We start from the raw sequence: 25625 nt of genomic DNA, 5'->3' as shown, positions 1-25625 counted from the left end.
AGCATGTCTCTTTGCTGTAAGAGGCTGTGAGTCAGCGGTACTGTATGAGCTCAGCACAGTTGGAGATGACTCCTCAGCAAGACTCCATCTAAAAGATGAGAAAGTCCCTTCCTTAGGAGCACAGAGCTGGAGCTGGGGCATTCCCATGTGCACACTTCACCAGTCGGTCATTTTCCCCCTGGGCTATCGGGTAGTTTCCTATAGCAGATTATGCCCACCATCCCCTGAAATGTGCCTCTGCCTCATAGGGCAGAGGAAAACAGCTACCGAGATCTGAGGAGAAACGAAGCCTTCACAAAGAAGTGTTCAGGCTGGTGGAACTGAGGCATGCTGATCTCTAGAGTGCTATGGGCAGGGGAGAAGATAACGCTCCCCACATATCAACAGATCGACTATGATGTACTAGTATTCCACTGAGACCTTTGATGTAGACATAAGACCAGGGCTCTGTGTCACTGACACAAAGTTATCTGCTTTTTGTTTTTGCTGAGTAAGAACGTAATCATCAAGTTTCTGGTTACTGCTTATTTCCATCATCCATCATCGTTTCACAAAGAAGGAAGCTAGCTATCACTAAGAAAGGCAGAAAGGATGTAAGCTGGCAATAGAAGATGGTCCTTGCCAGTGACCTTCCCAGTGCTGACATGCTCCCCCTTTATGACACGGTGCTATTCTTAATTTGTTGTGAAAACTTGGTGATGGTCTTGCCCTTTGTGGACAGATATTTGGGGATTTCAGCGACAGAGCAGAGAGCATCATATCTACAGGTAAATGGCTTTGGGTTTGGCCTTCAATTTTTTATCTACCCAAGGTGTAATGGAGGGAATATGAGAATACACTCTGAGCTGTAAGCCTTCATTTGGAAAAGAGCTGCCATGAGAACAAGACAACTCACACACATACTACACTCCCTTTGCCATTCTCCACAGCCTCAGGTAGGAGCCAAGACAAGCTCCAGTCCTAGACACTGTGCTTTATTTTGATCCCAAGAACATTGACTCTGGCTTTTTAGTATGAGGTCTAGCAGACTCTATAATTTGATCTGAGATAGTGTACACTTCCTGCCACATGATAAGCCATCAAAATGACTGTTAGTTGATACAGAAAATATTTTTGTTGATAATCTGATATGTGCTATGATATGTTAAAATTGCTGCTTTATTTTCTCATTTCTAAAGTCTTGTCTATGACACCTGATACCAAATTACAAATAATTCTCTGTAAGTATGATCATTTCATTCATGAACATTTGCCCCATCATTTAATGTGGATTAAAGGATACAGCCTCGAATTGTTGCCAGTGACTTAGTGATATCACAGTGCAGAGATATTCTATGTAGATTTTCAGGTGCACCTTCCTCTCCACATTTGTAGTTGAAGACTAATGTTGGCAAGGGCCTGCACTTTTGTTTAACTGAACATAACACTGTACTTACAATGTAGGTTTGTCAAGCACCTCTGTTGGCATGGCTTTGTTCTTCTGAGACAAGGTCTTCCCAGGCTGGCCTTGAACTGGTCATGTAGCAGAGCTCCTCATCCTCCTGCTTCCGTCTGCCCAGTACTGAGGCATGTGTGACAACATTCCACTATTTCTTGTATGTGTACAGCCAGCTTTTGTATACTTCAGTATACTCTTCCGAGAGTCACATGTAGTGTCCATACTTACTTCAGTTTTATGGCCACATAATACTCAATTGAATGAATTTATCACATTTTATCTACCAATTCAACACTTAAAGGTAATTTGGATTGTTTCTATGATTTGATCATTACAAATGTTGCCATAGATACTTGTATACAGCTTTCATTTCTTTTAGGAACATGCCTGTGAGTGTAATTTGAATCTGATGTAGTTCTATTGACCTTTCTCTGGTATGGAAGATAGTCTTCCATTGTGGCCCCATTAACTCTCCATCTCATCAGTACTTGTATGAAGGTCCTGACTCACCTACATTCCCAACAATACTTGAAAGGATTTGGCTTTTTGATTAGAGTTTCTAATAATATGAAGTGACATCTTGTGGTTTGGTTCATATTTATCCAATGACATTGATGCCAGCCATCTGTCCATGTGTTACTTGGACATTTGAACATATTTTTTTGAGAAATGTCTAGTTAGATCCTTTTGTCATATTTTAACTGGATTGTGTGCCTTTCTAGTAATTGAGCTATATGACACAAGTCATTTGTCAGGTCTGACTTACATTTTCCACTCCCTATGCTTTATCACACTTTCTTGTAGTGTCCTTTGAGCAGAAAACTTCTTAATTTAATAAGGTCCAATTGGTCTGATTTCCTTGTGTGTGTGAGTGTGAGTGTGTGTGTGTGTGTGTGTGTGTGAGTGTGAGTGTGTGTGTGTGTGTGTGTGTGTGTGTGTGTGTGTGTGTGTGTGTGTTTATATCTAAGCACACAGTGTCAAATCCAAAGTAAGGAAGCTTATATTTTTCTCTAAAGGTTTTTCTCATTATTTAACCACTTTTGACTTAATTTTATTCACGCTGTGAAGAGTCCAGTCCCATGCTTTTGTGTGTGGCTTTTCACTTGCACCAGTGGAGTTTGTGATACGTATTGCCACCCCACTGAATGTCCTCAGCAGCTTGTGAGCCAACTTACCATAGACATATGGGTCAAATTCTAGACTTCAAATTTTATTCCACTGATGTATGTATATGTCTGTCCTTATGATGGTCACACTTCTCTGTTTGCTGCTCCTTTGTAGTGAGTCTTGAAATCAGGAAGAATGGACTGTGTATATATAAATTTTCCTCATTCCTTCTTCTTCCCCCAATGTTTGAGCCATTTGAGGGCCCATGAATTTCCATGTGAAGTTGAAGTTCATCCTGTCACTTTCTACAAAGCAGCAAGTGATACTCTGATATTGTGTTCAAGCTGCAGATTGGTTTGGGAAGTACTGGTGTCTTCAAATTACAAAGGCTTGCAGCCCACAGACAGGCAGCACATTTCCATGTGGAGCTCATGTGTAATTTCTTTCATTGAGAGTTCAGTTTTTAGACATCATGTCTTTCAATTTCTTTTTAGTTTACTTTTTTAAATATTTTAGTCTCTTTGATGCTATATTACGTAGTCATTTATTTTATTTTCATCCTTTCAGACTTGTTGAGTGCATTTGTTAGTTCGAATAGTTTTGAGTCTTAATTACGTCTTTCTATGGAAAGATTAAATCATGCACAAGGAGAAACAGTTTGACTTTCTCGTCTAGACGGCTTCCACGTCACTTGTTCTCGCCCCACTGCCCTGCTTGGCACTTCCTGGAAACACTGAGGGAGTGGAGAGTGGGGTTTCTGTTTCGCCCCTGATCTTAGTGGGGACAGTCATCAGTCATCACCGCTGAGTCCCATGCCAGCTGTGATTCTCTTCTCCATTCAGGAAGTTTCTCTCTAGTCTATTCTATTTCTATGACTGCCACATTTTCTTTTTATCATAAAACGGTGCTGGGTTTTACCAAACATCTTTTCTGCATCCAGGAAGACAATCCCATGGTTTTTCTTACTCTATCAGCACAAAATGTGACACTATTTGATTTCTAGATATTAATATATTCTTACATTCCCATAAAATCCCTTCTTCATCTGTGTATATAATTATTTTAAATACTTCCTGGATTCCTAGACAGTAATTTTGGAGCACTTTTGGATTCATATTTACGAATAAATTTCTTTATTTCCTCATAACAATTTTGCCCAGTTTGGGCGTCAAGGACTTGCTGGCTCATACAGCCTGCCGGGTGTTGCTCTCGTCTAAGTTTGTGAAAATTTGGTATTAATTCTTCTTTAAATGTTTTAGTAGAAATCACTGGTCAATAAACCCTCCCAGAGAATTTCTAATGTTGTAAAATTATTTGTTCAGTATTATTTCAATTTGAAATATTTAGCATAAATTTTTTTTATAAGAATTTGTAATATTGTTCTCTTTAAAGATTTATTTTATCTTAATAAGCATATGTGTGTGTATCTGAGTACATGAATGTGTATGCATGCATATGAGTGCTCACAGGTACCAAGGAACATTTTTAAGGAACAGTTGATGACCACAAAAACTGTCAGTTGTTTTTATAAGGTTAAAGGAACTTGGTTAGACACAGGCACTGACAGGTGACCGAATGCACACCATCTGCACAGATCCTGTGTGGCAGCAACCATCAGACATGGCTAGCGGTCCTTAAGATGCAGTGGCAAGTGTGGGCAAAGGGGGCAGGGCACAGGAGGTGTTAAACCGAGGAACAGGACGGAGGATGCAGAGTTATCAGGAATTCTAAAATAGGGACATGTTTTTGCTTTCAGCTAAATGTCTTCTTATTTAAATAAAATACTAGTTGGGCATGATGGCACATGCTTGCAATTCTAGCACTCAGGAGGCTGAGGCAGGAGGATTGCTGAGTGAGGTTAATGTGATCTGCATAGAGAGATATGTCTAAAAAAATCCACCTCCTATAAACAAAAAACAAAATACTGTGTCCGTAGCCTCTTATCAGAAAATAAAGCGAGTATAAAACTAACATGCTGTGTGTTAACAGAACAATCGTAAGCACAGAACAACAAAAACCATTTACCCAAAACACAGAATAACAAAAACCGTTTACCCGAAGCAGGGACAAGTCACAGTGTTAAAGATTCACTCCATCAGGGGGATGTGAGTATTTGTGTATGTGTGTATGTATGTAATCATAACACAGCCTCTGTAATAAAAAGCAATGGTTGACAGCATGGGAAAAGAGCATGGATTGTAACATTTCTGTATCAAGTAAGGAGAAGGAAAAGCAGCGGATAGAACATCTGAATGGGAACTGTTTAAAGGCCTACCTCCAATTATGGAATGTCCTCTCAGGTTTCCCTTTGAGGTGTTGAGGGTTGAACCCCAGGCCTCACATGCTAGGCAAGTATTCTCCCATTGAGTACACCCCAGCTCAAAATGTCCTCTCATATAGGACATTATTTGCTATGCTTGAGCCACAAGTCAAGTTGGGATCAATGTCCAGTGACTAAAATGATACAAAAATCTTCTCTTAGATAAGACCAGACAAACTTCTCTCTATATTTGGAAATATACTCGAATAACTTCTGAATAACCATCATAATGAAAGTTTCTTAACAAATGAAGCATATTTCCTTTGACAGTCCATGGGACACAGTATTGGTATCTAGTAAGACCTATTCCCAGCAGACTGAACTCAATAGGCAGCCAGCCATCTCTGGGTTGAATAACACATTAGAAGCCAAAATTAAAAATGAAGCAAAAATTTATATAACTTTTTAGTTAGACTAACAGTTGACAGAAACTGTGATAATCTTTAGCTGTTACAAAGGAACTAGGGGCTAGAGAGATGGTTCAGTGGTTAAGAGCTCTGATTTCCCACCCAGAGGACCTGGGTTCCATTCCCAGTACCCACACAGTGGCTTGTGACCACCTGTGACTCCAGTCCCAGGGGATCCAACACCCTTTCTGGCCTCCACAGACACTGCATGCATGTGGTACACAGACATACAAGCTGGCAAAACCACCATATACATAAAATAAAAATAAATAGATCTTAAAAAGAGAAAAGGAAGTAGCCTGGAGTAGCAGCAAATACTTGCAGTATCCGCTCTATCAAGCTGTCTCAGCAGAGGAAGGCACTCGCTTCCAGCAGACAAGCTGAACTCCGTCGGCAGGACCCATGTGTCACAAGAGAAAGCTGACTCCTGCAAATTGTCCTCTGACCTGAACATGCACATGATGGCATGCAAATCTCCCCTCCAACAATTAAACAGATGAAAATAAAAACAAACAAATAAATCTGTCGTTGGTAGACATCATGTAATTGGATCCTATTTATTTTTAAATCTAATCTGATAATCACTGCTATGCTATGTATTATTGATGAAGTTGGATTTGTGCCTGCTCTCTCATCTAAACATCATATACATTTTTCTCTATCCCTCCTTGATGTTGTCTTTGCATTAGTGAAAACTTCTAAAGTAGCATTTTAACTTTTTAATATTTTCTTAAGTTATTTCATTAGTGGTTATTCATGGGATTAGCATGTATATCTTTTTGTTGTTGAGGTTTTTTTTTTTTTTTTTTTTTTTTTTTACAGAGTCTCATGTAGGCCAGGCTGGCCTCATATTCACTGTGCAGCTGTGGGTGGCCATAACCATTGGTCCTCTTACCTCCACTTCCCAAGTGCTGGGATCACAGGCACACTCTATGCCCAATGCCTCATCCATATACGCCTTCCCTTCAAACACTCAGCTTCCAGGGCTGAGGAGGTGGCTCAGCTGGTCAAATGTTTGCCTTGCAAGCCTGGGCATCCAAATTCACTGCACAGCACCCATCCAAACAGCTGGGCACTGTGGCACATGCTTATTGTCCCAGTGCTGGGAAGGCAGAGACAGAAGGTCCCTGGGGCTCACTGGCCAGCAAACGTGGCCGACTTAGCAAGTCCCAGGCCAGTAAGACTTAAGAAAAAAGAAAAGGTAGATAGTCTAATCAACACCCAAGACTGTCCTCCGGCCTCCACACACACAGACACACTGCGTATCTGTACTGAACAAATGCACACACACATATACATATGCACTCAAAACTTGAAGCAAGACCTCAAACAGAGCCTCAGTTGTGCAGTATCTTAATTCCAGTAACATAGAGATTCACCCCTAAATAGCTCTATTTTATTCCCATCCTTTTTGAGATTTTGTAACATACATTTACAAGCTGTAAATAATTTTTATAGCTATAATTTTAAATAATTACATGTTTTGTAATGATACTGAGGGACAAGAATGCAAGTATTTATCTACATTTTTTTGTTATATCAGCCTTGCTGTTTAATTAGCACTATCTGTGAATGTGTGTTATCATTTGATGTCACTTCTATAGCTCAGAACAGCTTTTCTTCCACACAAGCAGTGGTAATTGCATGTGTGTATCTGTGTCACAGCCCACAGTACAAGTGTATGCACGTGTATATACATCAGTTAAGTAGATTTCCAAGTCCGTTAAGAGATGACAGAAGACGAAGCACATTTATATTATTCTCTTATTACATAATTACATTTTCTGGTGCTGTGTGCATGTGTGAGTGTGTCTGTGTGTATTATTTAGGACCACTTGCCTTCAGCATAAATAACTTCAGTATTTCTTGAAAGGCAAGTCAGTAAGCCACAAATTCTCTCAGATTTTGTTTCCTTGAGAATGTTCTGTTTCTCTTTATTTATCTATCTCCCATCCCATATCTATTTTAAACATGCTCTCACTATGTAGCTCTGGCTGGCCTGGAACCTACTTTGTAAACCAGGCTGACCTTGAACTCACAGAGATCCTTCTGCCTCTGCCTCCCAAAGCGGGGACTAAAAAGTCTTGCACCATCATGCCCAGTCTCTCTTTGTGTTTAAATGATAGCTTTGCTTCATGAAGCATGTCGGCTGGGAGTTACTTCTCTGAACACTTTGAATAGGCTTTCTGTGGTTTGTGGTCTCACGCTTTGACTTCCAGTCATTCACATTGCTGACCAAGAGATATTTCTACATCACAAAACATGTTCAGTTAATCTCTTATTTAAGATATTTAACAATGCCTCCTTCTATAGAGTTGACGCGGGTCTTTGTAGAAAGTCGGGGGTCCTCCCCGATCTGTTCTACCCTGCTTGTCTTGGCCCAGGCCACCTTGAATGAATCACCTGCGGTTTTCCTCACACTCAGCCTATTCTTGCCTTGGTGTTTTACTTCAACTGCTGCCTCTGCCTGGAAGCCGCGGCCCCCACCCACTCCTGCCTGGGAAACTCCCACGCAGCTCTCCCAGGGCGCAGCCCTCCCTTCTCTGGGGACTCTTTCCTGATACGTTTGCTATCACCTGTTTCCTCTTTGATCTGGCTCCCTGAAAGCCATGCCGTCTCCCATGAGGATGCTCTTGCACTTGAACTCTGTTCATCATTTGTCTCTAGATCTGTAGGATGATTAATGAGGATCTATCAGGTGGCAGGCATCACACATTTTGTTCTCTTTCAGTTCGGTAACTCTGTGAAGTGAGTACAGTTTCTGTCTCTATTTTGCAAATAAAGAAATGGAGAGATTGGCTGATTGCTGCTGGTCAACTTGATGTGAACACTAGGGCGCCCTTGTTCCTGCTCACACCTCTTGTTTGTCTTGTGTTTGTGACACTGGGGATTAAACTCAGGACCTCAACCTTGCTATGAGAATGTTGGGGATTGGACTGAGGTCCTCACACTTGCCGGGGAGTGCAGGGGATTGAAGTCAAGCTTCAAACTTGGTACGGTTGTGCACTCCTGAGCTATGGCCTCAGCCCTGCTGTACACCTTAGCTGGAAACTGCGCCTTCTTTGAGTATCAAGCTTCCAGCCTAGGATGTACTCATACCCAATAACTAGGTTTACTCAGGTGATTTCACAATGAGTTGTTTTATTTTAAGAGTTCACAAGTAACTTTATACTTTACCATTCCTGCCTTTTCCACTTATCTTTCTCTATTGTAACTAACCATACGATCTTTAAGTGAAAATATCTTCTAGCATTACAGGAGCATCCAGAAAGCAGAATGTGGAAATGTGTCCTTTATGCAGTGAGGCCTCAGCCTCCCATACAGACAGCCTGTGTTCTCACTGCCAGTGTGAAGAAGAAGGGGGTGGGGCCTGTGGACTTGCCAATCATCCACGCGAATTCAGAAACCATTGATCATAACGAAGAATGATGGAGACACTGGCACTCCCACCCCACGGAACCCATGACACCATCTTCCTGCTGCCGCTGGCAGATAAAGGAGAGCACTGAAGGGGAGGAACTGGCCTTCACTAATGGAAGAGGGACAAAGAGAGAAACGTTGGCGGGCTCAGTAGGGCGTGTTAGAGAGAGAGGAAGAAGCCAAGCGTGGTAGGCGAGGCGCCAGCCTGGTCAAGTGTTCCTCGGGACTTCACCCGAGCCCTGTAAGCAGCGGCTGTGTGACACGTGGTCCCCGGAGGCCTCACCTGAGCAGCCGAGCTAACCGCGGACCAGCACGGGAATCTTCAGTCCCGGGACTCAGGGAGTGCTTCCCGTCAGGAGCCTAACTGAACTTCAGTTTGGTATCACAGCCTGAACTGTCCTGGACACCGCGACCGAGCCCGACAAAAGAGTACGGCCAGGAGGGTGTAACCCTCGCTCTGGGCATGACTTGGAGCGGTGGCCATTTCAGCGTGGCCTTCTGGGTATTTCAGCGTGGCCTTCTGGGTACCTTAGTGTGGCCTTCTGGGTATTTTAGAGTGGATTTCTGGGTATTTTAGTATGGCCTTCTGGGTATTTTAGTGTGACCCCACGTTTCCTCCTCCACTGTGTCCTCCTCCACTATGTCCTCCACTGTGTCCTCCACTGTGTCCTCCACTGTGTCCTCCACTGTGACCTCCACTGTGTCCTCCACTGTGTCCTCCACTGTGTCCGCCTCCACTGTGTCCTCCACTGTGTCCTCCTCCACTGTGTCCTCCACTGTGTCCTCCACTGTGTCCTCCACTGTGTCCTCCACTGTGTCCTCCTCCACTGTGTCCTCCACTGTGTCCGCCTCCACTGTGTCCTCCACTGTGTCCTCTACTGTGTCCTCCACTGTGTCCTCCTCCACTGTGTCCTCCACTGTGTCCTCCACTGAGTCCTCCACTGTGTCCTCCACTGTGTCCTCCTCCACTGTGTCCTCCTCCACTATGTCCTCCACTGTGTCCTCCACTGTGTCCTCCACTGTGTCCTCCACTGTGACCTCCACTGTGTCCTCCACTGTGTCCTCCTCCACTGTGTCCTCCTCCACTGTGTCCTCCTCCACTGTGTCCTCCACTGTGTCCTCCTCCACTGTGTCCTCCACTGTGAACTCCTCCACTGTGTCCTCCACTGTGTCCTCCTCCACTGTGTCCTCCACTGTGACCTCCTCCACTGTGTCCTCCTCCACTGTGTCCTCCACTATGTCCTCCTCCACTGTGTCCTCTACTGTGTCCTCCTCCACTGTGTCCTCCACTGTGTCCTCCACTGTGTCCTCCACTGTGTCCTCCTCCACTGTGTCCTCCACTGTGTCCTCCACTGTGTCCTCCACTGTGACCTCCTCCACTGTGACCTCCACTGTGTCCTCCACTGTGTCCTACACTGTGTCCTCCACTGTGTCCTCCACTGTGTCCTCCTCCACTGTGTCCTCCACTGTGACCTCCTCCACTGTGTCCTCCTCCACTGTGTCCTCCACTGTGTCCTCCTCCACTGTGTCCTCCACTGTGTCCTCCACTGTGTCCTCCTCCACTGTGTCCTCCACTGTGTCCTCCACTGTGTCCTCCTCCACTGTGTCCTCCTCCACTGTGTCCTCCACTGTGTCCTCCTCCACTGTGTCCTCCTCCACTGTGTCCTCCACTGTGTCCTCCACTGTGTCCTCCACTGTGTCCTCCACTGTGACCTCCACTATGTCCTCCTCCACTTTGTCCTCCTCCACTGTGTCCTCCTCCACTGTGTCCTCCACTGTGTCCTCCTCCACTGTGTCCTCCACTGTGTCCGCCTCCACTGTGTCCTCCACTGTGTCCTCCACTGTGTCCTCCACTGTGTCCTCCTCCACTGTGTCCTTCACTGTGTCCTCCTCCACTGTGTCCTCCTCCACTGTGTCCTCCACTGTGTCCTCCTCCACTGTGTCCTCCTCCACTGTGTCCTACACTGTGTCCTCCACTGTGTCCTCCTCCACTATGTCCTCCTCCACTGTGACCTCCACTGTGTCCTCCACTGTGTCCTCCTCCACTGTGTCCTCCACTGTGTCCTCCTCCACTGTGTCCTCCACTGTGTCCTCCACTGTGTCCTCCACTGTGTCCTCCTCCACTGTGTCCTCCACTTTGTCCTCCTCCACTGTGTCCTCCTCCACTGTGTCCTCCTCCACTGTGTCCTCCTCCACTGTGTCCTCCTCCACTGTGTCCTCCACTGTGTCCTCCACTGTGTCCTCCTCCACTGTGTCCTCCACTGTGTCCTCCACTGTGTCCTCCTCCACTGTGTCCTCCACTGTGTCCTCCTCCACTGTGTCCTCCTCCACTGTGTCCTCCACTGTGTCCTCCACTGTGTCCTCCACTGTGTCCTCCTCCACTGTGTTCTCCACTATGTCCTCCACTGTGTCCTCCTCCACTGTGTCCTCCACTGTGTCCTCCTCCACTTTGTCCTCCTCCACTGTGTCCTCCTCTACTGTGTCCTCCACTGTGTCCTCCTCCACTGTGTCCTCCTCCACTTTGTCCTCCTCCACTGTGTCCTCCACTGTGTCCTCCACTGTGTCCTCCACTGTGTCCTCCACTGTGTCCTCCTCCACTGTGTCCTCCTCCACTTTGTCCTCCTCCACTGTGTCCTCCACTGTGTCCTCCACTGTGTCCTCCACTGTGACCTCCTCCACTGTGACCTCCACTGTGTCCTCCACTGTGTCCTACACTGTGTCCTCCACTGTGTCCTCCACTGTGTCCTCCTCCACTGTGTCCTCCACTGTGTCCTCCTCCACTGTGTCCTCCACTGTGTCCTCCTCCACTGTGTCCTCCACTGTGTCCTCCTCCACTGTGTCCTCCACTGTGTCCTCCACTGTGTCCTCCTCCACTGTGTCCTCCACTGTGTCCTCCACTGTGTCCTCCTCCACTGTGTCCTCCACTGTGTCCTCCACTGTGTCCTCCTCCACTGTGTCCTCCTCCACTGTGTCCTCCACTGTGTCCTCCACTGTGTCCTCCACTGTGTCCTCCACTGTGACCTCCACTATGTCCTCCTCCACTTTGTCCTCCTCCACTGTGTCCTCCTCCACTGTGTCCTCCACTGTGTCCTCCACTGTGTCCGCCTCCACTGTGTCCTCCACTGTGTCCTCCACTGTGTCCTCCACTGTGTGCTCCTCCACTGTGTCCTTCACTGTGTCCTCCTCCACTGTGTCCTCCTCCACTGTGTCCTCCACTGTGTCCTCCTCCACTGTGTCCTCCTCCACTGTGTCCTACACTGTGTCCTCCACTGTGTCCTCCTCCACTGTGTCCTCCTCCACTGTGACCTCCACTGTGTCCTCCACTGTGTCCTCCTCCACTGTGTCCTGCACTGTGTCCTCCTCCACTGTGTCCTCCACTGTGTCCTCTACTGTGTCCTCCACTGTGTCCTCCTCCACTGTGTCCTCCACTGTGTCCTCCACTGAGTCCTCCACTCTGTCCTCCACTGTGTCCTCCTCCACTGTGTCCTCCACTGTGTCCTCCACTGTGACCTCCACTGTGTCCTCCACTGTGTCCTCCTCCACTGTGTCCTCCACTGTGTCCTCCTCCACTGTGTCCTCCACTGTGTCCTCCTCCACTGTGTCCTCCTCCACTGTGTCCTCCTCCACTGTGTCCTCCTCCACTGTGTCCTCCTCCACTGTGTCCTCCTCCACTGTGTCCTCCTCCACTGTGTCCTCCTCCACTGTGTCCTCCACTGTGTCCTCCTCCACTGTGTCCTCCTCCACTGTGTCCTCCTCCACTGTGACCTCCACCACTGTGACCTCCACTGTGTCCTCCTCCACTGTGTCCTCCACTGTGTCCTCCTCCACTGTGTCCTCCTCCACTGTGTCCTCCACTGTGTCCTCCACTGTGTCCTCCTCCACTGTGTCCTCCACTGTGTCCTCCACTGTGACCTCCACTGTGTCCTCCTGCACTGTGTCCTCCACTGTGTTCTACTCCACTGTGTCCTCCACTGTGTCCTCCTCCACTGTGTCCTCCTCCACTGTGTCCTCCACTGAGTCCTCCACTGTATCCTCCTCCACTGTGTCCTCCTCCACTGTGTCCTCCTCCACTGTGTCCTCCACTGTGTCCTCCACTGTGTCCTCCACTGTGTCCTCCACTGTGTCCTCCTCCACTGTGTCCTCCACTGTGTCCGCCTCCACTGTGTCCTCCACTGTGTCCTCCACTGTGTCCTCCACTGTGTCCTCCTCCACTGTGTAATCCACTGTGTCCTCCTCCACTGTGTCCTCCTCCACTGTGTCCTCCACTGTGTCCTCCTCCACTGTGTCCTCCTCCACTGTGTCCTCCACTGTGTCCGCCTCCACTGTGTCCTCCACTGTGTCCTCTACTGTGTCCTCCACTGTGTCCTCCTCCACTGTGTCCTCCACTGTGTCCTCCACTGAGTCCTCCACTGTGTCCTCCACTGTGTCCTCCTCCACTGTGTCCTCCACTGTGTCCTCCACTGTGTCCTCCACTGTGTCCTCCACTGTGACCTCCACTATGTCCTCCTCCACTTTGTCCTCCTCCACTGTGTCCTCCTCCACTATGTCCTCCACTGTGTCCTCCTCCACTATGTCCTCCACTGTGTCCTCCACTGTGTCCTCCTCCACTGTGTCCTCCTCCACTGTGTCCTCCTCCACTGTGTCCTCCACTGTGTCCTCCTCCACTGTGTCCTCCACTGTGAACTCCTCCACTGTGTCCTCCACTGTGTCCTCCTCCACTGTGTCCTCCACTGTGACCTCCTCCACTGTGTCCTCCTCCACTGTGTCCTCCACTATGTCCTCCTCCACTGTGTCCTCTACTGTGTCCTCCTCCACTGTGTCCTCCACTGTGTCCTCCACTGTGTCCTCCTCCACTGTGTCCTCCACTGTGTCCTCCACTGTGTCCTCCACTGTGACCTCCTCCACTGTGACCTCCACTGTGTCCTCCACTGTGTCCTACACTGTGTCCTCCACTGTGTCCTCCACTGTGTCCTCCTCCACTGTGTCCTCCACTGTGACCTCCTCCACTGTGTCCTCCTCCACTGTGTCCTCCACTGTGTCCTCCTCCACTGTGTCCTCCACTGTGTCCTCCACTGTGTCCTCCTCCACTGTGTCCTCCACTGTGTCCTCCACTGTGTCCTCCTCCACTGTGTCCTCCACTGTGTCCTCCACTGTGTCCTCCTCCACTGTGTCCTCCTCCACTGTGTCCTCCACTGTGTCCTCCACTGTGTCCTCCACTGTGTCCTCCACTGTGACCTCCACTATGTCCTCCTCCACTTTGTCCTCCTCCACTGTGTCCTCCTCCACTGTGTCCTCCACTGTGTCCTCCTCCACTGTGTCCTCCACTGTGTCCGCCTCCACTGTGTCCTCCACTGTGTCCTCCACTGTGTCCTCCACTGTGTCCTCCTCCACTGTGTCCTTCACTGTGTCCTCCTCCACTGTGTCCTCCTCCACTGTGTCCTCCACTGTGTCCTCCTCCACTGTGTCCTCCTCCACTGTGTCCTACACTGTGTCCTCCACTGTGTCCTCCTCCACTATGTCCTCCTCCACTGTGACCTCCACTGTGTCCTCCACTGTGTCCTCCTCCACTGTGTCCTCCACTGTGTCCTCCTCCACTGTGTCCTCCACTGTGTCCTCCACTGTGTCCTCCACTGTGTCCTCCTCCACTGTGTCCTCCACTTTGTCCTCCTCCACTGTGTCCTCCTCCACTGTGTCCTCCTCCACTGTGTCCTCCTCCACTGTGTCCTCCTCCACTGTGTCCTCCACTGTGTCCTCCACTGTGTCCTCCTCCACTGTGTCCTCCACTGTGTCCTCCACTGTGTCCTCCTCCACTGTGTCCTCCACTGTGTCCTCCTCCACTGTGTCCTCCTCCACTGTGTCCTCCACTGTGTCCTCCACTGTGTCCTCCACTGTGTCCTCCTCCACTGTGTTCTCCACTATGTCCTCCACTGTGTCCTCCTCCACTGTGTCCTCCACTGTGTCCTCCTCCACTTTGTCCTCCTCCACTGTGTCCTCCTCTACTGTGTCCTCCACTGTGTCCTCCTCCACTGTGTCCTCCTCCACTTTGTCCTCCTCCACTGTGTCCTCCACTGTGTCCTCCACTGTGTCCTCCACTGTGTCCTCCACTGTGTCCTCCTCCACTGTGTCCTCCTCCACTTTGTCCTCCTCCACTGTGTCCTCCACTGTGTCCTCCACTGTGTCCTCCTCCACTGTGTCCTCCTCCACTTTGTCCTCCTCCACTGTGTCCTCCACTGTGTCCTCCACTTTGTCCTCCTCCACTGTGTCCTCCACTGTGTCCTCCTCCACTGTGTCCTCCTCCACTGTGACCTCCTCCACTGTGACCTCCACTGTGTCCTCCACTGTGTCCTACACTGTGTCCTCCACTGTGTCCTCCACTGTGTCCTCCTCCACTGTGTCCTCCACTGTGTCCTCCTCCACTGTGTCCTCCACTGTGTCCTCCTCCACTGTGTCCTCCACTGTGTCCTCCTCCACTGTGTCCTCCACTGTGTCCTCCACTGTGTCCTCCTCCACTGTGTCCTCCACTGTGTCCTCCACTGTGTCCTCCTCCACTGTGTCCTCCACTGTGTCCTCCACTGTGTCCTCCTCCACTGTGTCCTCCTCCACTGTGTCCTCCACTGTGTCCTCCACTGTGTCCTCCACTGTGTCCTCCACTGTGACCTCCACTATGTCCTCCTCCACTTTGTCCTCCTCCACTGTGTCCTCCTCCACTGTGTCCTCCACTGTGTCCTCCACTGTGTCCGCCTCCACTGTGTCCTCCACTGTGTCCTCCACTGTGTCCTCCACTGTGTGCTCCTCCACTGTGTCCTTCACTGTGTCCTCCTCCACTGTGTCCTCCTCCACTGTGTCCTCCACTGTGTCCTCCTCCACTGTGTCCTCCTCCACTGTGTCCTACACTGTGTCCTCCACTGTGTCCTCCTCCACTGTGTCCTCCTCCACTGTGACCTCCACTGTGTCCTCCACTGTGTCCTCCTCCACTGTGTCCTGCACTGTGTCCTCCTCCACTGTGTCCTCCACTGTGTCCTCTACTGTGTCCTCCACTGTGTCCTCCTCCACTGTGTCCTCCACTGTGTCCTCCACTGAGTCCTCCACTCTGTCCTCCACTGTGTCCTCCTCCACTGTGTCCTCCACTGTGTCCTCCACTGTGACCTCCACTGTGTCCTCCACTGTGTCCTCCTCCACTGTGTCCTCCACTGTGTCCTCCTCCACTGTGTCCTCCACTGTGTCCTCCTCCACTGTGTCCTCCTCCACTGTGTCCTCCTCCACTGTGTCCTCCTCCACTGTGTCCTCCTCCACTGTGTCCTCCTCCACTGTGTCCTCCTCCACTGTGTCCTCCTCCACTGTGTCCTCCACTGTGTCCTCCTCCACTGTGTCCTCCTCCACTGTGTCCTCCTCCACTGTGACCTCCACCACTGTGACCTCCACTGTGTCCTCCTCCACTGTGTCCTCCACTGTGTCCTCCTCCACTGTGTCCTCCTCCACTGTGTCCTCCACTGTGTCCTCCACTGTGTCCTCCTCCACTGTGTCCTCCACTGTGTCCTCCACTGTGACCTCCACTGTGTCCTCCTGCACTGTGTCCTCCACTGTGTTCTACTCCACTGTGTCCTCCACTGTGTCCTCCTCCACTGTGTCCTCCTCCACTGTGTCCTCCACTGAGTCCTCCACTGTATCCTCCTCCACTGTGTCCTCCTCCACTGTGTCCTCCTCCACTGTGTCCTCCACTGTGTCCTCCACTGTGTCCTCCACTGTGTCCTCCACTGTGTCCTCCTCCACTGTGTCCTCCACTGTGTCCGCCTCCACTGTGTCCTCCACTGTGTCCTCCACTGTGTCCTCCACTGTGTCCTCCTCCACTGTGTAATCCACTGTGTCCTCCTCCACTGTGTCCTCCTCCACTGTGTCCTCCACTGTGTCCTCCTCCACTGTGTCCTCCTCCACTGTGTCCTCCACTGTGTCCGCCTCCACTGTGTCCTCCACTGTGTCCTCTACTGTGTCCTCCACTGTGTCCTCCTCCACTGTGTCCTCCACTGTGTCCTCCACTGAGTCCTCCACTGTGTCCTCCACTGTGTCCTCCTCCACTGTGTCCTCCTCCACTATGTCCTCCACTGTGTCCTCCACTGTGTCCTCCACTGTGTCCTCCACTGTGACCTCCACTGTGTCCTCCACTGTGTCCTCCACTGTGTCCGCCTCCACTGTGTCCTCCACTGTGTCCTCCTCCACTGTGTCCTCCACTGTGTCCTCCACTGTGTCCTCCACTGTGTCCTCCACTGTGTCCTCCTCCACTGTGTCCTCCACTGTGTCCGCCTCCACTGTGTCCTCCACTGTGTCCTCTACTGTGTCCTCCACTGTGTCCTCCTCCACTGTGTCCTCCACTGTGTCCTCCACTGAGTCCTCCACTGTGTCCTCCACTGTGTCCTCCTCCACTGTGTCCTCCTCCACTATGTCCTCCACTGTGTCCTCCACTGTGTCCTCCACTGTGACCTCCACTGTGTCCTCCACTGTGTCCTCCTCCACTGTGTCCTCCTCCACTGTGTCCTCCTCCACTGTGTCCTCCACTGTGTCCTCCTCCACTGTGTCCTCCACTGTGAACTCCTCCACTGTGTCCTCCACTGTGTCCTCCTTCACTGTGTCCTCCACTGTGACCTCCTCCACTGTGTCCTCCTCCACTGTGTCCTCCACTATGTCCTCCTCCACTGTGTCCTCTACTGTGTCCTCCTCCACTGTGTCCTCCACTGTGTCCTCCACTGTGTCCTCCACTGTGTCCTCCTCCACTGTGTCCTCCACTGTGTCCTCCACTGTGTCCTCCACTGTGACCTCCTCCACTGTGACCTCCACTGTGTCCTCCACTGTGTCCTACACTGTGTCCTCCACTGTGTCCTCCACTGTGTCCTCCTCCACTGTGTCCTCCACTGTGACCTCCTCCACTGTGTCCTCCTCCACTGTGTCCTCCACTGTGTCCTCCTCCACTGTGTCCTCCACTGTGTCCTCCACTGTGTCCTCCTCCACTGTGTCCTCCACTGTGTCCTCCACTGTGTCCTCCTCCACTGTGTCCTCCACTGTGTCCTCCACTGTGTCCTCCTCCACTGTGTCCTCCTCCACTGTGTCCTCCACTGTGTCCTCCACTGTGTCCTCCACTGTGTCCTCCACTGTGACCTCCACTATGTCCTTCTCCACTTTGTCCTCCTCCACTGTGTCCTCCTCCACTGTGTCCTCCACTGTGTCCTCCTCCACTGTGTCCTCCACTGTGTCCGCCTCCACTGTGTCCTCCACTGTGTCCTCCACTGTGTCCTCCACTGTGTCCTCCTCCACTGTGTCCTTCACTGTGTCCTCCTCCACTGTGTCCTCCTCCACTGTGTCCTCCACTGTGTCCTCCTCCACTGTGTCCTCCTCCACTGTGTCCTACACTGTGTCCTCCACTGTGTCCTCCACTATGTCCTCCTCCACTGTGACCTCCACTGTGTCCTCCACTGTGTCCTCCTCCACTGTGTCCTCCACTGTGTCCTCCTCCACTGTGTCCTCCACTGTGTCCTCCACTGTGTCCTCCACTGTGTCCTCCTCCACTGTGTCCTCCACTTTGTCCTCCTCCACTGTGTCCTCCTCCACTGTGTCCTCCTCCACTGTGTCCTCCTCCACTGTGTCCTCCTCCACTGTGTCCTCCACTGTGTCCTCCACTGTGTCCTCCTCCACTGTGTCCTCCACTGTGTCCTCCACTGTGTCCTCCTCCACTGTGTCCTCCACTGTGTCCTCCTCCACTGTGTCCTCCTCCACTGTGTCCTCCACTGTGTCCTCCACTGTGTCCTCCTCCACTGTGTCCTCCACTGTGTCCTCCTCCACTGTGTCCTCCACTGTGTCCTCCTCCACTGTGTCCTCCACTGTGTCCTCCACTGTGTCCTCCTCTACTGTGTCCTCCTCCACTGTGTCCTCCACTGTGTCCTCCTCCACTGTGTCCTCCTCCACTGTGTCCTCCTCCACTGTGTCCTCCACTGTGTCCTCCTCCACTGTGTCCTCCACTGTGTCCTCCTCCACTGTGTCCTCCTCCACTGTGTCCTCCACTGTGTCCTCCTCCACTGTGACCTCCACTGTGTCCTCCTCCACTGTGTCCTCCACTGTGTCCTCCACTGTGTCCTCCACTGTGTCCTCCTCCACTGTGACCTCCACTGTGTCCTCCACTGTGTCCTCCACTGTGACCTCCTCCACTGTGACCTCCACTGTGTCCTCCTTTACTGTGACCTCCTCCAGTGTGACCTCCACTGTGTCCTCCACTGTGTCCTCCACTGTGTCCTCCACTGTGTCCTCCTCCACTTTGTCCTCCTCCACTGTGTCCTCCACTTTGTCCACCTCCACTGTGTCCTCCACTGTGTCCTCCTCCACTGTGTCCTCCTCCATTGTGTTCTCCTCTACTGTGTCCTCCTCCACTGTGACCTCCACTGTGTCCTCCTTTACTGTGTCCTCCTCCACTGTGACCTCCACTGTGTCCTCCTTTACTGTGACCTCCTCCAGTGTGACCTCCTCCACTTTTGCCTCAGATCACAAAGATTCTTATGATCTCATTAATGGTGGAATCTGTTTCCACTCAGGCTTTTCTCTCTGGTAGTCGTTAACCTGGAGGCACCGTCTCTGCTCTTTCATGCCACTGGGGCCACGTTAATGAATTCACTGAACTGTTAAGATGCTGGTCTTAAGACAATCAGATGGTTGAGTACAGCTCCTTATCTTAAAGACTGCCCTGTGGCCGACAAGTCAGCAGCCTGCTGTCGAGTCGCCTGCCCTAGTTTTTGCAAAAGATTTTCTTTTTTCCTTCCCATCAATTGCATGCGAAGAAATGAAGGGGTAAATCCGCACCTGTAGTATTCCTCTCCCACAAAGAAAAGCGTCTTCTGAGGCTTCTTGAGGTAGACAGCAGCATCTATTCGCTGCACATGCCTTGGGAACCCAAAGTCATAAATTGTCCGTGGAGGACCTTGCATCTGGAATCCTCGTGTGATCCAGTAGTGGGGACCTGGAAGCAAAGGCTAGAATCTACGGCAGTTCTGTAACCCTCATCAAGTCATTTCCCTCACGAAGACACTCTATTATGGATGGTAAATGGGGCTAGTTCATGTGGATATAAATAATCTAGTCACTCAACTGAAACAGTAATAGACTCCAAACTTCCCTGGAGGAAAGGCTTTATATACCCTGAGAAAGCAGCAATATTGATACATTTGTGTCTTCTTAAACTTATCATCTTTTTGTTTTCAATGTAATTTTTGTTTGTAACCTTCCCTCACCTTCATATATGCACAAGGAAGAGGGGATAAGTTACATCGAATGATGCAATTCACTTAAGTTAACAACAGTCTTAGGTATCAGTGAAGCCTGGCAGTCGGTGTGTTCTGGGTGGCTTTGCTTGGCTATCTGTTGCTGAGATTGGTGTTATTCCAATCACTTTGCAGATGAGAAATAAAACCTCATGGCAGTTGGATAATGTCTCAACATTATTTAAATAATGAAGGGCTGAAGCCAGAGGTTGGATTCCTGTGTCTCCTGAAATCACAGGAGTTTGTGTGCCACCAGCTGCTCTAAGCATGACTTTGTAGCAAGGATTTCAATTAATGCTAAAGGATCTCACTAGAGTATGTCATGCTGTTCCAAACAGAGAGGCCAGGGACTGATTGTAAACTCCCTAGCCCTGGCCATGTAGTGCCTGCTAAACTCAAAGGCTGGTCCTGAGGACAGCCTTACCTTCCATGGCTACAACAGTGTGGAGTGACGTTTAGCACCCAACCTGAGAAAGAGCAACTGAAACTTGCCCCAAGACCACCAAGTAACACAGGTATGGCACCCAGGTTCTGGCGTATCTGTCTTTGAGGGATCTGCAGATACCTTTGAAGAAGAAAGCAATGCCCCGCTCAGCCACTTCATAAGCTGCATCCACGTTGGACATGAGCTGGGGGAAGGAGCTGGTAATGGTGCTGGGCCGAATCCCTGCCGCCAAGTGCACCTGCCTTCTCCAGAAAATCCTATTGGGTGGGCCAGAAGAAGTCAACATCAAGGATTGGTTGAGATCTTAGATTGCAGAGACTAAAATGATACTACAAGTCACATGGCAGAGAACATTGTGAAGTCCCCCATGCCCTTTGCCGTGTTTTAGAGAGCAACACATTATACTGCTACTACTGCTATCACTGTTACTATTTTTTTTTTGAGACAGTGTCTCATGAATCCCAGGCTGGCCTCAAATTCATTAAGGATGACTTTAAATTTCTGGTGCTTGGTTCCACCTCCTGTGGGCTGGGTTCCCGTGTGCTGTCATGTCTGGTTTTCATCTTTTAACCTTATACACCATTTCTTCCTCTTTCTCATCGTGTTAGCACCTCTGAGACTTCGTTTATGTGAAGATGTTCAAAACATAGATGGCAGAGCAGTGGGTTATTCATTAAACACGCATCCTTTACTCCCAAAGACCACTACATACAAATTTCTCTTTCGTATTCTATTTTAGTATTTCCAGAACTAAAATCTCCAAAAGAAATTGCAAAATGAACAAGGAACTAGGCAAAAATTAAAGTCTTGTCATCTGGAGTAGTGGTACATAGATGGGCAGCTGTGGTGCATAGATGGGCAGCTGTGGTACATAGATGGGCAGCTGTGGTGCATAGATGGGCAGCTGTGGTGCATAGATGGGCAGCTGTGGTGCATAGATGGGCAGCTGTGGTACATAGATGGGCAGCTGTGGTGCATAGATGGGCAGCTGTGGTACATAGCAGGGAAGTGTTAAGAGGGAGGCAGCCCAAGTGTGGCTCTGAAGCTTTCCCCAGGTGTTAGAATCGTAATTTTCACACCGAGTCCGTCTTGATTTAGCTGTTGCAGATATTGTGAGGACTAACCTGAAGCAGAACAGTCATCTAATTCAAATGTTTGTGCCTCTGGGGACACAGAACTTGATAAGGTCTGGTGGCAATGCTGGTTGTCATAGCTAAGGCTGAGAAGTGCTCTCAGTATTAGGAGTAGCCAATGCAAGACTTACCATGACTCACAATATCAGTAATCCCAAAGATAGGAAATGCTGTTTTAAACAGTTCAATTACAATGTGCACATTCCATGTGGTGCTGTATTCTATATAGTATTATCTACTACTTATGTAAATTATCACAAAAACTTTTCATAAGCTAGCGGTGAAGAAAACTTATGTTTGGTAGATAATAAAACAACAGCATGCCGATTCAGCATATTAAAGCAAAAGATAAATTAAAATTGAACAAAGAATTTAAAATGAAACTTTTTCCAATCTAGAGACTTGTTGATAAAAGACAGGTTAGGACATACAGGAACTATGTAATACAGCAGATGAATATCAACAGGCCATAATCTAATCTTTGATGAGGAAGGAAAAACAGCAGAACTTGATATCACCAACCAGCTGGTATTTATTACCACTATTTATCTTTGTGTACCTTGTGTACCTGGTGCTAACATAATCAAGATTCAATGAATATTTGTCAGCTGATGCCAGAGGCTTGAGCAGAGTACATTTGATCAATGAATTTCATAGTTTATGAAATGTACATATCCTGTTACTAGAACTAATTCATTAAATTTGAGATTAACTTACTGCCGACCTCCCTGGCCTTTGCTCTGTGCCTGTGCTGAAACGCCGGGGGCAGGCAGGCCCACGTCTTACTCATCTTTTATCCTGGGGCTTACCATGGTGCCTGGACATCTGACCTGTGTTGCTTGACTTTTGTTCTCTTTTTTTCTGGGAATTGAATTCTGGATCCTGCTAAGTCATAGAGCTACCTCCCAGGCTGAATGGTTTTCTTAAAATTTCCCTCATTTCTCCATATATGACTCTTTTATTTCTGAGAAAGATTTAAGCAACCCAGGTATATAGACATATAAAATAACTATACAAATTAACAATTTACTGATGATAAATCACAAAGAATTCCATCTTAATTTTCAATTTGTTTGGCATACACATAAATTTTTGCTTTACCACTTATTAATGATGAAAACAAATGTGCCCTTCAATGAGATGTTTGATTGTCTAACACAGGACAGTTCAAAGATACATTGATTTGATACTTCCATAGGAAGGATGACTCTAGGAACGTATTATAAATCATTGTTTTCTATAAACTATGATAAGAGCAGAAAACGTTGTATGTACCGTAATAACACAGAAATTCAACAGTCTCAAATTTGAGTGGCGGTATCGGGCTGGGTCCATCAGCATCTCATGCTGAGATACTATGCCCATGCAAGCTGTGCAGATTGCATGTTTGGAACCAAGACTGTGGTGAAATCACACAACACAACATGGATGAGAGCTGCCAGTCACACCTGAGATTCATTACACGTTTGATTTTTAACTAAATTTTTGGTCACTGCCTGTTCAGAAAATTTTTACGGTTGACAAGCTTTTGCTTCTTCTACACTCAGCTCCCTCCAATTGGAGTTGTACCTCTCAGTTCAGAACACTGTGACCATCTTTTTCCTAAACCTGCTTAGGCAGATCCATGTCTGTCTTTCCCTTTCAGGAGATGTTTTCACCGTGTTTCACGGACAGTCACCGCAGTCCAGCTCAAGCTGCACCGGAGCTCTTGTCTCCGGCCATATTAGTCCCACACCCTCCTGAGTCTGCTTTTCTGGTGTCCTTTTCCTACGTTCAGGGGGAGAGGCGTCTTTCTCCCCTTTCGGATGCTCCTACTTGCTGACTATTCCTTTGGGGTCAGGCAATGTGGTACAAAGAGAGAAACAGGACGCAGAAGACAATCAGACGTGGCCTGTCAGCATCCCCGGGAATAGACCAGGAAAAGTCAGGTAACAGGTACAGAGGAGGTAAGTGATGGCTAAAAATCTCTAATTTCAATAACAAAGCAAAACAGCAAACTTAGCAGAGCAGAAGAGAGAGAAAGTTCAGACTCTATCCTGGAGGCATGGTTGTACTTTAGGGAGTTCTCACATTCCAGCTGCTTGCCAGACTGGAGCCATGGCCTAAGACCTTTGAAAATCTGCACTGTATTCCAGTAACAGACCCTTTAAAGAGCAAAAACCAAGGAGAAGGGAGTTAAAAGTCATGCACTGACAGAGGAAGAGGGGGTGCCAGGGAAACCGCCTCTTTTTGGCATTCAACCAGAGCAGATAAAAGATGTCATTGTAAAATGGTGGCGTAGCCACCCTAGAGGAAACAGACCCTCCCGGAACCATACATCTTTGGGACCCAGAGCAATTGCCATGGGAGTGTATGAGAACCCTGGACAGCTGAATACTTCTAGACAATGAGGAAGACAGTTTGAGTGAAAGCCATACGAAATTCAGTGAGGTGGAGGTCTGGTCAGAGCTGAGTTGTGACCAGTACTCACAGCCCATCGTGGGAAGGACTGCCCAGGGATGGGACCAGAATTCTCAGCCAGGCTTGTGAAGGCTGCATGAGCAGCACCTGCCATGAGACCTGAGAAGCCCGAGAGCTGGGGTGCTTTTAGGCTATCCAGCTGTATTTCCATACCGCCTTTTCTTTTCATTCCACCCCTAGCCAGGGCTGCCTCGTCTTCCTGACCTTGCCTTACTGTCCTTCAGCTCTCTTCTCTGCCACTGCGCACTAATCACCAACCCACACCGCCTTTTCCCTATTCACTCTCTAATTTCTCAGCACACACAGTGTTATTGATGCTCTTTTACTTCCTAAAATGATTGATGTTGAAGGAGTGGCTGCATTTTAATTGACATTTACTGTATTTTCAAAGACAGACTACCCTTCAATAATGACTGTTTTGAAGACAGCAGTTCACCCTTAGAGCAGTACTGGGACTGAGGCTGATGTGCAGAGCGCATGGGTCCAACTACCGAGCTAGACACTCATCTAGCAGAGAAAAGTGATAACTTCAACTCTGTTACAACTAGCCCCTCTTGAACATTGCAAACATGTCCCCTAAAAGAATAAGGAGGATTTAAAAAAGAAACTGCTTTATAAACCCTGATAGGCACTTATTATGTATAAAAATTTAAAAGACATATTTTATTCTACAATAAATTGATGCTATGTAAAATTTAAAAGATTTACATGATCTGAAGAGAAACAGAGTATTACTATGTAAGTTTTAAGTACAGTGTTTACCAGACAGGTAAGGTTCCTTTGAAACTTGTTCCTGAAAACTTTGAATTATATACCGTCACATCGGTGGGTGAGAAGGCATTCATTTTGGGGTTCACTAATCAGATTGCTTCAGAGGCCCCAAAATCCACCATGATTGTCAAGTTCACTGAAGCCATGAAAGCAGGGCTTATAAAGTCAGGTGTGGGTTAAAAAGTCAAGTGTGTGCACCGGAGCTCTAACAGTTTATAACCGTATGCACCTGAGGAGCAAAGGGGTGCATAAACCATGACTCGTGAAGACAGGGAAGGATGCATTCTCACTCAGAAGAGAGAGCTCAGCAGTGACAGAGTCAGTGGTCTTGGCTCACCATCTGTCTTTTTGTCTGGATTCCTTTTTTTTTTTCCCCAGACACAGGGTTTCTGCCTGTCCTTGCTCTCACTCTGTAAACCAGGCTGGCCTTGAACTCACAGAGATCCGCCTGGTTATGCCTCTTGAGTGCTGGGATTAAAGGCGTGGACCACCACCACCCAGCTTTCTTAATATATCAAAACTAGTCTAAACTAGCACCCCTCCACCACCTACTTTCCTACATCCCTCACTCCTGCACACAGCTCTGTCTCCTGAACACACCCTCACTCCTGCACACAGCTCTGTCTCCTGAACACACCCTCACTCCTGCACACAGCTCTGTCTCCTGAACACACCCTCACTCCTGCACACAGCTCTGTCTCCTGAACACACCGTCACTCCTGCACACAGCTCTGTCTCCTGAACACACCCTCACTCCTGCACACAGCTCTGTCTCCTGAACACATCCTCACTCCTGCACACAGCTCTGTCTCCTGAACACACCCTCACTC

The 25625-nt window shown here is 48.8% G+C and overlaps 1 protein-coding gene across 1 annotated transcript in view; it reads right to left on the bottom strand.

The window, feature by feature from the left end:
* Mmp20 (matrix metallopeptidase 20) overlaps positions 1 to 25625 on the bottom strand; it is a 46521-nt gene that overhangs the window by 2007 nt on the left and 18889 nt on the right. Inside the window, exons 7-8 of the mRNA XM_052726778.1 lie at positions 20552 to 20688; positions 19529 to 19685 (exon numbers count right to left, since the gene is read on the bottom strand). Coding sequence (XP_052582738.1) covers positions 19529 to 19685; positions 20552 to 20688 — 294 coding nt within the window. The remainder of the gene's footprint in view (positions 1 to 19528; positions 19686 to 20551; positions 20689 to 25625) is intronic.

Source organism: Peromyscus californicus, unplaced genomic scaffold (assembly GCF_007827085.1).
Source record: "Peromyscus californicus insignis strain IS unplaced genomic scaffold, ASM782708v3 Scaffold_11__1_contigs__length_118956290, whole genome shotgun sequence".
NCBI classification, from domain to species: domain Eukaryota; kingdom Metazoa; phylum Chordata; class Mammalia; order Rodentia; family Cricetidae; genus Peromyscus; species Peromyscus californicus.
This window is presented reverse-complemented; position numbering and strand designations above follow the sequence as displayed.